Here is a 16,322-nt window from a genome sequence, read left to right on the forward strand (position 1 = left end):
ACTCTATAACTGCCTTCTAGTTCTCTCAGTCAGGGGTTTCTCACATAAATTTATGATACATAAAAATATTTTTGTTATACTTTGTAATTAATTTAACTCAGTTCAGTAGAGGCAGAAGACTCTGTAGGTTCATCTGTATTTCTCTGGGATGTGTTGGAAACAAAGGCATTGTCTATAGTACTTTGGGTTTTGGTTTCCCAAAGGTATCAGCCACACAATGGATGAAGCACCTTCCACAGTTTAGTGTGGAGTTTATTCTTATTCTCTAAGCTATAAAGTGACTCCAAAACCTCTGGAGTTCTGTAGGAGTGGTGTAAATGATTCCTGGCAGCCAGGAAGAGCTACTGACATTACCAAATTGAGTTAATAGGACAGAATCAATACCTAGATGACCTCACAAATAATGAGAATGACCAAAGAGGACCAGGTTGTCCTCACCTTCTTTCTACTCAGTTATTTCATCCAATTGTTTGACCCTCAGAATCTAATGCCTCAATACACTGGGGTAGGTTCCTCAGTTCCCTCAATTTCTGGTCAAGAGCATCCACCAGTGACCTACTAAGGCACCTTATTGGAACCCAATCATAGATTTGTAGAATGTTAGCACGTAAAGGGACTGTAGAAATCGTCTGTATGAACTTCAGATCTTCATAGTACCTGTAGCAAATGGTCATCTAGGATCTTTTGGAACACCTGAGTGACCAAGATTTTACTGCTGCAAAAGGTAGGCCTTTCTTATTTACAACAGCTCCAAATATTGTCTCTTTTGTTAGGTTATCCTAAATATACCTCCCTCTCACTTCCAACAAGCAGCCCTACTTTTGTTCCCTGGAGCCATGTGGAAATCTAGCCTCACTTTCACATATCAGTTCTTTCTATGTTTGCAGATGGCCGGCATGTCACCTGAATATCTCCTCCTCTCTGTGTCATCACCAGCAGTTTCTTTAACAGTTCCTCTTATGTTTCTAATATTTTTGATCACTGATATGGCAAGAAAAGTCATTTTCTCATTCATAATAAACACTTTTCTTTTGTAATACAGATGAAAATGAATGTTTTTGGTAATGATGACATAGTATTGATTTCTACTGAACTTGAATGAAACGAAAGTTCTAGTTTGTGCTCTGTTAACATCACATTTTCCCATCACATACTTGAGTTGGTTTTATTTGGACCTAAATGGCAGGGCATTTTATATTTTGATTTTACTTTGTTGGATTTAACCCATTGGTTTTCTTTTGTTAATGCATAGATTGATTTGCACATATTGAACCCTCCTTGTGAACTTGGGATGAATCCCACTTGGTCGTGGTCTATGATCTTTTTTATGTATTGCTGGATTCGGTTTGCTAATATTTTGTTGAGAATTTTTGCATCTATATTCATCAAAGATATTGGCCTTTAATTTTCTTTTTTTGGTGGTGTCTTTGTCTGGTTTTGGTATCAGGGTGATGGTGGCTTCATAGAATATCTTTGGGAGTCTTTCCTCCTCATCAATCTTTTGGAAGAATTTGAGAAGGCTCAGTATAAGTTCTTCTTTGTATGTTTGGTAGAATTCGCCTGTGAAGCCATCTGGTCCTAGAGTTTTGTTTGTAGGGAGTTTTTTTTTTTTTTTTTTTAATTACAGATTCTATTTCACTTCTAGTGTTCGGTCTGTTCATATCATCTATTTCTTCTTGATTCAGTTTTGATGGGCTGTATGTTTCTAGAAAGTTGTCCATTTCTTCTAGGTTGTCAAATTTGTTGGCGTATAATTAATTGTTCATAGTATTCTCTTATGGTTTTCTGGATTTCTGCAGTGTCAACTGAGATTTCTCCTTTTTCATTTCTTATTTTGTTTATTTGGGTCCTCTCTTTTCTTCTTGGTGAGCCTGGCCAGAGGTTGGTCAATTTTGTTTACCCTTTCAAAGAACCAGCTCTTGGTTTTATTGATTTTAATCCATTAGTTTTCAACCTGTCCATGTAGTTTTGGGATTTGATGGAATCATTTACTATATTAGTTATCCTTCATTGTTTCATGTTGTCTTTGCATTTGCAAAACATGCTCTTTCTGACTTCACCTCTCACTGACAAAAATACTTATGTGGGTGAGGCAACAACAGATCAGCAAGGAACTAGAGGCCCTTCTGTACTTTAACAGTGATTGATTTAATAGTACTCTTTGGCCATAATCAGTTAACTAAAATCATATACCTATGAAACTGTACACTATTCAGGTTATATCTCTATGGTAAGATATATCAGAGGAGTGGTTGTTTTTGGTGGTGGTGGTGAGGGGGAATGTAGAGCTCAATAACTGGGAAAGGGCACAAAAGAGCTTTCTGGGGTAACGGAAATGTCTGAATATCTGGATACCCTGTGGTTTATATGGGTCCTTCTTGTCCAAACTACTAAAATCTTTCATTTAAGATCTGTGTATTGCACTGTATTTAATTTACATCTCAATTATAAAAATAGTATGTAAGTCCACTTATTGCTTGCATTACCAGCTGTTAAGAATTAAAGATCAGTTTGGCAAATTAAAATGAAATCTTGAGGTTTGGAATACTGAAATGACTTTGTCAGTATTTGACAGTGATGAAATCCAAAATAAGATGTAGGACTTAACCAGTGTTTTGTATGAATTGCTTTTTCAATCTATCCTTTGAATAACACTTCTTTAGGGTGTGGGATGGGAAATAATTTCCCTCTAAGCAGTCTACTTGATATTCAGAAAAAGACGGCTAATAACATTACTATACTTTAGTAACATGTTTCTAGTAGGTTTTGCTTTGTTCTGTTTCTTTTTTTTTAATAAATGTATTTATTTTATTTTTATTTATTTTTGGCTGCGTTGTGTCTTTGCTGCTGTGCACAGGCTTTCCCTAGTTGCAGTGAATGGGGGCTATTCTTCATTGCGGTGTGCGGGCTTCTCATCGCAGTGGCTTCTCTTTGTTGTGGAGCACGGGCTCTAGGCACGTGGGTTTCAGTAGCTGTGGCTTGTGGGCTCTAGAGCGCAGACTCAGTAGTTGTGGCGCATGGGCTTAGTTGCTCCATGGCATTTGGGATCTTCCCAGACCAGGGCTCGAACCCGTGTCCCCTGCATCGGCAGGCGGATTCTTAACCACTGCACCACCAGGGAAGCCCTGTTCTGTCTCTAAGGTCTTGGAAAGTTGGAGTCTGTAAATGGCTTATCAACATACTGTGTTCAACGATTGTTTATTCAGAATGAAGAAAATTAGGTGTCATATCATCTACTCTGGCCATTGAGTATTCTTTATAAATCATTCCTCTGCAAGACTTCTCCTTTTAGAGGTGATATTTTGTGTCAACCATGTCATAGTGTAAGAGGTAATGAGCTGTGATTATGTGATGGACCACAGGCTCATTACTAAGGTGGCGACCACTATAATAGAACATAATGAAATAGAGAAGAGCTGTTTTTCATGGCTGTAGTGAAAACATGCATGTGTCCTCCATTTTTCATTTTGAGGTAATACAATTATATGGTATTTTCCATTCTTCATGTTTTTTTTGCACACATTATATAATTTTATTCTCACAAGAAATTGGGACCTATTTTATTAGGATTAAGGTTCTGAGCGTCGGATGGCAAAGTGATTTGAGAAAGATCACAGTAATCTAAATCCTTTACACCATTCAAAGCCTAGTTCAAAATTGTATCTCTTCAGTGAAGCTGCCTTTCACTCTCCTCACCCTAAGATAATTTTCCCAATTAAAATAAACATCCTAAGCAATTTTGTATACCGTCCATGCTATACTATTACTATCTTATTTGCTTTGTATTTGGTCTTCAATTGGGGGGGGGGAGACATGATTTCTGTTTTCTTAGCACTATTATAAACTCTCTACTTCTCTTGTGTCCTCCCATCCTCGATATCCCTAATATAAGAGCCAGATGAACATTGGTTACCTAATAAATAGTTTCTGAACAGGGGCTGCCCTTAAAATTAAATTGTGTCATATAAACATAATGCCACGAGTAGTGTTGGTTCATTATATAATAATAACTGGTGGATAAAATCACTTGAGAATAATGTGAGCAGATTCATGATATGATTAATAGTAATTCTACGTTTTCAGTACACAGTTTTAACTAGGATATTTTCTTTCTGCATTTGGTAGGTTTCTGAGTTCTAGTATACAATCTTTGGAAACTTGGAAGGTGATAGCCTTTAGTGAAGCAACATGGTGTGGGGAAAAGATGCACATTGACATTAGTTGACCTGAATCTGAGGCTCTGCCACTTTCCGGCCGTGTAAAATGAGATGGGTTCCCCACCTCCCTACCTGCTGTGAACAGTGTATGTGGCCTAGCAAAGTACATGGGATGTGATATGCCCTTGATAAAGTCAGATTCCATGATTTTCCTTATCTTATTGTTATCTATTGTATTAAACATGTTTTTCTTTTTAACAAATACGTTTTTAAGTAACATGAAATTATATATGCTTTTAGAAAAAGATTAGAAAATTAAGAAAGTATAAAAGAAAACAAGCAAAAACTCACCTTGATGAAACTTACCCTTAGTGTACTAATATCTAATTTTTTATATAAGCCTTATAAAAATAATTATTATTTTTTTGACTGCATTGGGTCTTCGTTGCTGTGTGTGGGTTTTCTCTAGTTGCGGCGAGCGGGGGCTACTCTTTGTTGCAGTGCATGGGCTTCTCATTACGGTGGCTTCTCTTGTTGTGGAGCACGGGTTCTAGGCACATGGGCTTCACTAGTTGTGGTGCGTGGGCTCCGTAGTTGTGGCTCCCGGGCTCTAGCACTCAGGCTCAGTAGCTGTGGTGCACGGGCTCAGTTGCCCCGCGGCATGTGGGATCTTCGTGGACCAGGTATCGAACCTGTGTTCCCTGCATTGGCAGGTAGATTCTTTTTTTTTTTTTTTTAATTAATTAATTAATTTTTGGCTGCGTTGGGTCTTTGTTGCTGCGCACGGGCTTTCTCTAGTTGCAGCAAGCGGGGACTATGCTTCGTTGTGGTGTGCAGGCTTCTCACTGTGGTGGCTTCTCTTGTGGAGCATAGGCTCTAGGCATACGGGCTTCAGTAGTTGTGATGCACAGGCTCAGTAGTGGTGGCACATGGGCTTAGTTGCTCCACGGCATGTGGGATCTTCCTGGACCAGGGATGGAAGCCATGTCCCCTGCATTGGCAGGTGGATTCTTAATCACTGCTCCACCAGGGAAGTCCCTTGGTAGGTGGATTCTTAACCACTGCACCACCAGGGAAATCCCAAATTATCATTTCTAATAATTGGTTTGTTGATCCAACTTTTTTTTTACTTGTGCAGTAATCTAACAAGCATGTATGGAATGGCTGCTACGTGTCAGGCACTATTCCTGGTGTTGGAGATAGAGCAAAAACTAGATAGAATCCATGTCTTCATGGAGTTTATGTTCTTTTTTGAGGGAGGATACAATAACCACATAAACAAATATAAAATATGGTGTGAGAGAGTGATAATGCCATGACTGAAATGTAAAGCAGGATCCAGAGTGATGGCAATCCTTCTTTAGAGAGGATGGCTGGAAGAGATCTGAGGAGGGGACATTAAACCAGAAATCAGAAAGGATTTTGAGGGAGTGAGCCAAGCGACCATCTGGGTAAGAGACCTCCAGGCAGACGAATACCAAGTTCCCGCCAGCTCCAGCTCATAGATTAAAAACTCTGTTTGCCTGAATGGATAAAGAAGATGTGGTACATATATGCAATGGAATACTACTCACCCATAAAAAAATGAAATAATGCTGTTTGCATCAACATGGATGGACCTAGAGATTATCATACTAAGTGAAGTAAGTCAGAAAGAGAAAGACAAATACCATATGATATCACTTATACGTAGAATCTAAAATATGACACGAACTTATCTACGAAACAGAAACAGACTAACAGACATAGAGAACAGATTTGTGGTTGCCAAGGGGAAGGGAGGGGAGGGGAGGGATGGGATTAGTAGATGCAAACTATTATATATACAATGGATAAACAACAAGGTCCTACTGTATAGCACCGGTAACTATATTCAGTATCCTGTAATAAACCATAATGGGAAAGAATATGAAAAAGAATACGTATATTTATGTATAACAGAGTCACTTGGCTGTACACCAGAAACTAACACAACATTGTAAATCAACTATATTTCAATAAAATAAATTAAAAAAATAAAATATCATTGGGGGGAAAAAAAAAAAGAAGTTCATGGACTGGATATGTAGTTCTCCAAAATACTGTGATCTGACTTTGAACTGGGAGTGCTGGTTATTTATTGTCTTCTAAGATGTTAAATCTTGATCTTTCTTTTAGTCCAGGTTGATACCATGTTCCCTATTACTCTGCTTATATCACTAGCTTAACTAAGGTTTTGATCTTGTGTTAATGTTTTTGGGTTTTTTGCATCAGAAAAGTCCTTTTATAACCCAGACCCTAACCGCTGGGAGGAAGCACTGCTCCAGAGAATGTTCAAAATAGAAAAAACTACTCTAATTCTAGAGAGTGTAGGCATTTTCCAGCAAGTGAAAGTTTATAAGGAGCTGCTGAGCAGGGAGGGGAAGTAGGAAGATGTCCTGAAACATGTCTTTATGGTTTAACATCATTCTGTTTCAAATGAATTATAATAACAGCAGATACATTTTTCCAAGTCCAACTATAAAAATATGTTTAAGGGAAATAAGAATGGTTTTGGGGTTATCCATTTTTTGGCTTCTATTACTATAAAGCATTGAGAAGTGCCTTTGGTAGTCACTAAACGAGAAAATTGCTGTGAACAGTTATTCACAGAACTCTTATCAAATATGTCTATTATCTCTTATAAATGTTTAGAAGAGTTCAGAAGTGTCTATCTGAAATCTAAACAACTGGAAAATTCAGATTATCCTTTTTATTCTTATGTGTTCGTAGGAGAAAAGTATTTCTAATAGAAAGAGGTAACAGATAAAGATGACTTTAAATAAAACACCAAGGGAAGTAAGGTAAATGTCAATCATGTAAGATGCTGTTAAATCTCTTATACTGTCTATAAATCCACATAACTCTTAATGATTGTTGAAGCCTATAGTATGATTACCGGCAGTAAAATGACTTTGGAATAACGAAGAATTAAATCACGGTCAGCACAGCTTTAGTGTTATGTAAATTCCTTATTGCTTTTCACGTCTCTGGAATTGGTAATGGAAACTTGGCTCACTGGAACCATCAAAGAAATAAAGCAGTGAACGCTCAACCCGTTCCCAGTTACCATTTCTAGTATGCATTTACTGTACTTGTCTTACTTTGGGGTTTTTCTCTTGAGGGAATTAGGATTAGTAAAAATATCTATACAATCATATAATGAAAGAACCTGGACAGTCTATCTGCTTTTGTTTCTAAGCAATTCTTTCCTCTGTACTTTTACCTAACGAAGATGACTCCATTTTTCACACCATTTCAATATACTTTATACATACATGCAAATTCTAGTTGTTGAGTTAATATAAAAGACATAGAAAACCTGAATTTATCCAGAGGATTTATATTATGATACAGTAGCCCTTTCACTGAAAACTTTTCAGTACTATTAACTAATTATGGTTGAGAAGAGAAATAGATTTCTTCTTTTGCATTGCTGAAGACCGATCACCTTTGACTTATCTCAGCAGTCTAGAATTAGAAATTTTTCTGTGGAAAAATGGATACCAGGAGCCTTGCATGTCTGTTATTTATGTGGTGTTTGACTTATGTTTTCCAAGCTGTAGTAGTTCCTAATTGAAGCACTTCTCATCACCACCAAGCAACTCTAGAAAATGTAGCATCTTTTTTTTTTTCTTTGCGGTACGCAGGCCTCTCACTGTCGTGGCCTCTCCCGTTGCGGAGCACAGGCTCCAGATGCGCAGGCTCAGCGGCCATGGCTCACGGGCCCAGCCGCTCCGCGGCATGTGGGATCTTCCCGGACCGGGGCACGAACCCGTGTCCCCTGCATCGGCAGGCGGACTCTCAACCACTGCGCCACCAGGGAAGCCCGAAAATGTAGCATCTTTTAATTTGCAAACTCAGAGTTGCCCATATATGGAGATGTTAGGCGAGTTGTGTGGCAACCACGTGCCACAGGCATCTAAGGATGTGGTATCACTGGAATGAACCCTCCCATTTCATTGACGACATGTGTTATATATTATTATGTTTCTGGCCTCTAGATTTTAATTTCTTGGTGACAAGATCTATATTTGGGGGAAAGAATTGTCTGAGTGAATGTTTTGTATGTAACAATCATTTAGATTAAATGATATTTTCCATGCAAATCTAAATAAGATGCAGACACTGGGTGCCAAGGATTTTTGTGTGACTCAAGTGTAAGAATAACAGAGGAGCCTGTTCTGTGTTGGTGGTGAGAAAGCATCTCTTGGAGGCTAACACATATACATGCTAGAATCCAGGCTCGGATAAATGTACTGGATGAACATCGATGACCCAGAACTATTGCCAACAACCAGATTGTATCCCTGCAATCTATGGGGGGACTCGGAAATACTCAACTGTTATGATTGTATGAGAACCATAGACAGTGAAGCATTCTGCCTCATTACAGGTTTTTCTGTTAGAAAATGGGGCTGTCTCAAATCCTTTGTCTCAACCCTGTCCAAACTTGGAAATTATCCTTCATATATTTTTTTCTTATCCCTTTTTTTTTGGCTTATGCAAGCAGCAGTGTAATAAAAGTTCCTAGATTCTCAGAATGAAAACCCAAATTAATTTCTGCCTGGAAGGTGCCACTCTAGAAAAAATGTTCCTTCATTGCCTACTCAAAAATGTACTATTTCAGTACCACCCTCTTGTACATATACTAATTTCATCTATGGATAAGATAATGAATTTTAAAAAGCATTTCACCTTTCACAATGTACAAATAATATTGGTTACCACTGGCTCCATGGTAACTGTGGTCTGCGCATAGGACCGTGAAGTCATCCTTTACATATTTTCCTTTTCTTTATTTGTTTGCCTTTCAATCCTGTAGGTATTCCCACAGTTTATGCTCTTTGCTTAGAGCTTAAAGTTTTATCTCATCCCATCTTATTTCCATTTCCCTTTCTCTTGGTTTACACCCTGAGACACTGGGAGAAAGGAAAATTCTTTGCCAGATTCTTAGGCCTTTGCTTGAGGCAAAGTTCCACGAACACCCACGAAGCAAAGACCACTGTTCTGAAGAGAAAGTAGACAGTTGTTCTTGCAAATCCTTGTTGCTTGTTGTAGGGATTTAGACGTGAGAAACAGCAGTTAAGCTGGAGAGGGTAAATCATAACAGTGGCAGGAGGATCCTTTGGTACAACTGCTTGTGGTCAGTGTGAGGAATGAGTGCGTGGGCAGTTTTATTGGAGGACAAATTAAATGAGAAGCCAAACTCAGGAGAAGACACAGAAAAGGAGTAACACCTCGTTGAAAATGATCATTTGTCAATAATTTGTTTCCCTAATTATCTCAAACGTAGCTGCTTTTTGTGGATTTTGAATTACAATTTTCTATTCAGATTGATGCAGGAATGGATAAAATGGTGCTTCCTCTCTAGATAAGAGCTTTTCTTAAAATGAAGCTGTAAAAATCCTCCTCCTAAGCTCTTTTCACAAGCATTACGAAAGCAAAGCTAAAAAGTCCTTGGTTTGAGGGTAGGGTTAGGACACTAATTTAAATGTTTTCATATAGTCTTTGTATCCTCACTTGCAATGCCCTTTATTGTAGAGATTGATAACCTTTCTTCCTCATTATTGTAAGAGTTAGTGCCTACTGGTGCGGTAGTTGGTAGGACTTACTGTGCTCTAGAAGGACCTGATTAGGATATTGTTAGAGCTACCGACAGCTCACCTGCAGTGTGTCATTTGAAAGCACTTTCTGAGAAAAGTAAACTTTCAATTCTAAAATCTGTCATTTTGAAATGTGTCTGCACTACTTTAACTTTATCTGCAAGGAAATAGCTGGAGCAAGGCTATTCATTCCCATCCTTAGTACTCTTCCTGCCACATTTTCAGTCTGGTTGTGGCCAACTGGATATAACAGCTGTCTCCCGAGGTGGCGTGTGTGTTGACTTAAGGACTTTTCTCGTGCCAGGAAACAATGTCATGAGAACCATCCATGGGGTGGGAGAATTGATGACCCAGATGGTGCTCAGCAGAGGTTCCATCTTCCCCATGAGTGTGCCTGACATCCAGCCCAGCCTGCATCCCAGCAAGCAGGGGAGCCCCGCCGAGCACGAGGATGTCACTGTCATGGACACCAAGCTGAAGATTATTGAGATTTTACAGGTACAGGGCCTAATGGAAGGGAAGTGACAAAACACCTAACTGTGCCTATTGGTTTAACTTCTTACACATTTTGTTCCAGATCATTGTGTAAATATTCTGAAGTGGTATTGATCTAATTTTATGTCTTTTACATGAATGATAAGCCTGGTAAGAAATCTCACACTGACACTATTTAACATATTAATTACATGTGTGAATTCTCACTAAATATAATATATTAATGATGGTACCTAACAAATGTGGAGCGCTTTGAGGTTGACATAACTTCTTTCATGTGTATTTTCTCGTTTAGCATTGACCCTGATTAAATTTTACCTTTATTTAAGAAGGATTTCAGAGTAGGCAAAGTTAAGATTGAATTCCAACTGTTTTTCTATTTTTAATTGAATTAGACATATGATTCTACGTATACAGATTTATCGTAGTAAGAAACTCAAATAAAATTTTATTTTTGTTGACAAAAATGTTAATAATTGTTTTTAGTATTTTATGTAAGTGACTATCTCTCTTGATTTCGTTTCTAAGAGGCTAGGAATAATATATATATTTTAAAATTAACCTAGTCTAATACCTATCTCTATGAATTTCAAGGGGGTAAATTACTATTTCATGACCAGTGGTTTAGTGGATAAATTCCCCATTACTGTAGCTAGGAATTCTTAGCCTTTTTTTTTAAGTTTGGAAAGTAGTTTTATGATCCTTTAATTATAGCATTTATTCCAGATTCGAAGAATGGAGTCTGGAGTTTTTGAGGATCTATTAAAATTCTGGAAACAGTTTACTAAGTCTTTCATCATCATTTAATGTAGACTGAGCTACCAGAAGTGGGTTAGTAGTCCTGGAAGGGTCTGTACATTTTTATTTAAAGTAATTAGATTTATAATCATAAAAGATTTCACAGTTCCTCCAGGAGTTCCAAAGGCCGAATCCTGAGAAATATTGGCAGCCCTCCCAACCCTGTGTTCGTGACCCGGAGAAATCACTCAGTTGTCCTGTTCTTAACCTGTGGAAGGTGTTGAGCACCTGACCTGTGGGTAATGGGCCTCCAGCTTAGCCTCCTTCTCCTCATGGGAGAGCCTCTGAAATACGTGTCCTCGTTTTAGCCCAATGACAGTTCAGAAAAGCAGCATTTACAAAACAGTCCCTAACAGCTAAAAAACGATGAGATGGAGATACTGTGGCAGGGCAGGCTAGCGCTGACTTGCTTTTGCTGCCTCTTTGGGTTCTTTATGTATTTCTTCTTGAACCTCTGTTCTTGCTCTGATTTTTGTGCCTCCGTGTCTGAGTCTGACGGGCTGTGTCTGTGTTCCCATGTGCTGCTCCTGAATGTTTCTTTCTTAGAACTTCCCTTCAAGAATTTCTTTGTAGCCACGTTCCTTAAGCAAGTTTCCTGCTTTCTGCCATCTCTTCCTCCTCTCAGGCTCTTCCTTTCTTTTCCCCATCATTTCTTGTATTTCTTTTAGTCTTTTTATTTCTCTCTTATTCTCCCCCTCTATCTGTCTTCAGCTCTTTCTCAACTCTCTTTCTCTGACTTTCTTTTTATTCTTCCCTTTCCCCCCTTCTCTTCTACCTTCCATTCTTTTTCATAATCAAATATAGTAGAGGATGATAGTTTGAATTTTGGCTCTATTTATAAAATATAATTCATTGAACGCTAATCTTCACCTAAAAGCTAATAAAGGTTTCATTAATTCATGTTTTAATAATCTGTTCTTTACATAAGTTTGTTTAAAAAACACCCTTCTTTTTATGCACCCACAGTCTAGCTTCTGCTCCCACCCTCTGCTCGGGGCTGCCAAATCCACTGGCTCTTTCTCAGCCCTCTTCTCCCACAATCTGTCTCCTGCTTTGAAAATTCCCATATTAACTGGAATCAGTTCAGCCAGTATGTGTTACAGTGCTCACTGCATATTAATAAAGGAGTCTCTCTGGTGTTTACTTTTCCTCCTGGATTATATGCTCTTCAAAGGCAGGTTTTATATCCTCGGTACCTTTTCTGTACCCTTGGCAGCTTCCTCAGTAGCTGGCTCAACACGTTTGTTGCACTTGATGGAACATAGCTAACATAGAGCATGGTTGCTGCCCAGGAGGAGCATAAAGGTCTAGCAGAGGAGGAGAAGGGGAAAAGGGAGAGGGAGAGAGAGCGAGAGTGAGAGAGAGAGAGAGGGAGGGAGGGAGGGAGGGAGGGAGGGAGGGAGGTTGATTCAACTTTGGACCTGTAGGTGTAAATAATGTGTTGGGTGAGCAAAGAGGAGAAAAATTGATTCGGACTGGGGAGCTAGGGAAAGCTTCATTTCAAAAGGGATTTAAATAGGACCTTGGAGGATATCTCAAAAGCTGGTTAATTATGGGGTGGAGGAGAAGAATATTCAAGGTAAAGTGAACAACGGAAATGAATGTGCGGAGGCAAGAGAGAAACTGCAGGCATTCCAGCTTGTGCTGTCAGGACTGAGAAGAGTGGAACAGAGAGTGAGAGAAAGGGGGCAGCAGGAGGGGGGCGCGGGGGAGGAGTCTGATATGATGGCGGCGTAGGTAGAGCTAGGGGGAGAAGATACCACCAAATACCAAGTTTTCTCGGAACTTGCCTGACCATTACTGTTTGCTGGAACAATAAGAGTCTCTCAAGAGAGTGTAGGGGACACAGATGATAATTATACTGGGAGCGAAGGCCAACCCAGGCCTCTCCCAGGCAAACTGGGATGGAAGGTCACCCTGTATAAGTACAGCTCTCTGTTGTTTCCCGTCTCCACTCATGTCGGTGGCACACACTTTTTCCTTCTCTGATCTCCACTGCATTCTATACCACGTGAGGTAGCCCTCCTTAATTTCCTAATTATTTTAACAATGCTGTATCTTGTTTTCCCAACTCAATCACTGGCATCTTGAGGACTCTGGGCTTCAGGCATTTGCATTCTTCTCAGTGCCGAGCACAGACGGGAACCTTATTGACACTTAGTTTCTGTCAGTACGTCCATTAAGGAGAACAAGGACAAAAACACAGACCCAAGGAAAAACAGGCACTAAGGAGGCACATCCCTGGTATATTAGATGCTATTACTTAAGCTGTCCTTTTGTAGCCTAGATCCAGGATTCATTGTGGTGTAGCCAGAATCCACACTATTGCAGCTGAAATATTGCCTTTCTGTGCCTGAATGGGGGTCACAGCTCCGGTACTTTCCTTGCAGAGCCGGTGAAAACTCTGCAAAGTGCTTGGGAAATTATGTCATTGTTACCTCTTCATCCAGACCCAGGAGATACCTCTACTTGGAATATTCTGAGAGTAATCATGGAGAGTCAGGTTTTCTTCTTTCCAAAAACTGTTCAGGGATTTTACTGACATTGGCTAATGGAAATGCATCACTTTTCTTAGTGTTATGACTGATTATCATGTAAGCAACAGAAGTGATAAGAGTTTACCAATCAAGTTTCTAACTAGTTCATGTGACATGTTGATAGTACTGTGGCTCTTGGTGTCCTGTAATGAATTTTTAAACACCAGGCTGATGAAAGAAACTTATGTTGTTCTTAATGTTTCTTGTAGTTTATCCTGAGTGTCAGACTGGATTATAGGATCTCATATATGCTGTCAATATATAAGAAGGAATTTGGGGAGAACAATGGAAATGCTGAAACGTCTACCAGTGGCTCTCCCGATACATTGCTGCCATCAGGTATCACCTCTGTGACAATATTTCCTCTTTGGATGGTGTTTTCCTGAGAACCTGAAAGTTCCTTTTATGTTTTAAAACAAGAAGTATTCCTATGAGACAAAAATGTCAAAATAATCTCCACCAATAAAATGAAGGAACTGAGATAGAAATTAAATAACTTGCCTAGAACGGCAGCGAGGATGTTTGCTGCTACTGGTGCTCAGTCCTTTGAATGCAGTTTTTCTGGTAATCTTCACAACTCTGTGAAGTCCAGGTACTGTGTTCTTTTTTGTTTGTTTGTTTGTTTAACATCTTTGTTGGAGTATATTTGCTTTACAATGGTGTGTTAGTTTCTGTTTTATAAAAAGGGAATCAGCTATACATATACATATATCCCCATATCCCCTCCCTCTTGCGTCTCCCTCCCTCCCACCCTCCCTATCCCACCCCTCTAGGTGTTCACAAAGCACCGAGCTGATCTCCCTGTACTATGCGGCTGCTTCCCACTAGCTATCGGTTTTACATTTGGTAGTGTATATATGTCCATGCCACTTTCTCACTTCCCCTTCCCCCTCCCCATGTCCTCAAGTCCATTCTCTAGTAGGTCTGCGTCTTTATTTCCATCCTACCCCTAGATTCTTCATGACCATTTTTTTTTTTTTTTAGATTCCACATATATGTGTTAGTATACGGTATTTGTTTTCCTCTTTCTGACTTACTTCACTCTGTATGACAGACTCTAGGTCCATCCACCTCACTACAAATAGCTCAATTTCATTTCTTTTTATGACTGAGTAATATTCTATTGGATATATGTGCCACATCTTCTTTATCCATTCATCTGTCAATGGACACTATGGCTGCTTCCATGTCCTGGCTATTGTAAATAGAGCTGCAATGAACACTGTGGTACATGACTCTTTTTGAAGTATGGTTTTCTCAGGGTATATGCCCAGTAGTGGGATTGCTGGGCTGTAGGGTAATTCTATATGTAGTTTTTTAAGGAGCCTCCATACTGTTCTCCATAGTGGCTGTACCAATTCACATTCTCACCAACAGTGCAAGAGGGTCCCCTTTTCTCCACACCCTCTCCAGCATTTATTGTTTGTAGATTTTTTGATGATGGTTCTGACTGGTGTGAGATGATATCTCATTGTAGTTTTGATTTGCATTTCTCTAATGATTAATGATGTTGAACATTCTTTCATGTGCTTGTTGGCAATCTGTATATCTTCTTTGGAGAAATGTCTATTTAGGTCTTCTGTCCATTTTTGGATTGGGTTATTTGTTTTTTTGATATTGAGCTTCATGAGCTGCTTGTACATTTTGGAGATTAATCCTTTGTCAGGTGCTTCATTTGCAAATATTTTCTCCCATTCTGAGGGTTGTCTTTTGGTCTTGTTTATGGTTTCCTTTGCTGTGCAAAAGCTTTGAAGTTTCATTAGTTCCCATTTGTTTATTTTTGTTTTTATTTCCATTTCTCTGGAGGGAGGTCAAAAAGGATCTTGCTGTGATTTATGTCATAGAATGTTCTACCTATGTTTTCCTCTAAGAGTTTTATAGTGTCTGGTCTTACATTTAGGTCTTTAATCCATTTTGAGTTTATTTTTGTATATGGTGTTAGGAGTGTTCTAATTTCATTCTTTTACATGTAGCTGTCCAGTTTTCCCAGCACAACTTATTGAAGAGGCTGTCTTTTCTCCATTGTATATTCTTACCTCCTTTATCAAAGATAAGCTGACCATATGTGCATGGGTTTATTTCTGGGCTTTCTATCCTGTTCCACTGATCTATATTTCTGTTTTTGTGCCAGTACCATATTGTCTTGATTACTGTAGCTTTGTAGTATAGTCTGAAATCTGGGAGTCTGATTCCTCCAGCTCCGTTTTTCTTTCTCAAGATTGCTTTGGCTGTTCAGAGTCTTTTGTGTTTCCATACAAATTGTGACTTTTTTTGTTTAGTTCTGTGAAAAATGCCAGTGGTAGTTTGATAGGGATTGCATTGAATCTATAGATTGCTTTGGGTACTATAGTCATTTTCACAATGTTGATTCTTCCAATCCAAGAACATGGTATATCTCTCCATCTGTTGGTATCATCTTTAATTTCTTTCTTTCTTCAGTGTCTTAAAGTTTTCTGCATACAGGTCTTTTGTTTCCTTAGGTAGATTTTTTCCTAGGTATTTTATTCTTTTTGTTGCAATGGTAGATGGGAGCGTTTCCTAAATTTCTCTTTCAGATTTTTCATCATTAGTGTATAGGAATGCCAGAGATTTCTGTGCATTAATTTTGTATCCTGCTACTTTACCAAATTCTTTGATTAACTCTAGTAGTTTTCTGGTAGCATCTTTAGGATTCTCTATGTATAGTATCATGTCATCTGTGAATAGTGACA

The 16,322-nt window shown here is 38.9% G+C and overlaps 1 protein-coding gene across 3 annotated transcripts in view; it reads left to right on the plus strand.

Annotated features, from left to right (window-relative positions):
- The window catches only part of ITPR2 (inositol 1,4,5-trisphosphate receptor type 2), a 527,210-nt gene that overhangs the window by 198,680 nt on the left and 312,208 nt on the right, over window positions 1–16,322 (plus strand). For all 3 annotated transcript variants that reach the window (XM_030830533.3, XM_030830536.3, XM_060305847.2), the window contains 2 exons: window positions 10,086–10,279; window positions 13,821–13,950. In XM_030830533.3, coding sequence (XP_030686393.1) covers window positions 10,086–10,279; window positions 13,821–13,950 — 324 coding nt within the window. The remainder of the gene's footprint in view (window positions 1–10,085; window positions 10,280–13,820; window positions 13,951–16,322) is intronic.

The sequence above is a fragment of the Globicephala melas genome, chromosome 10 (genome assembly GCF_963455315.2).
Source record: "Globicephala melas chromosome 10, mGloMel1.2, whole genome shotgun sequence".
NCBI lineage: Eukaryota > Metazoa > Chordata > Mammalia > Artiodactyla > Delphinidae > Globicephala > Globicephala melas.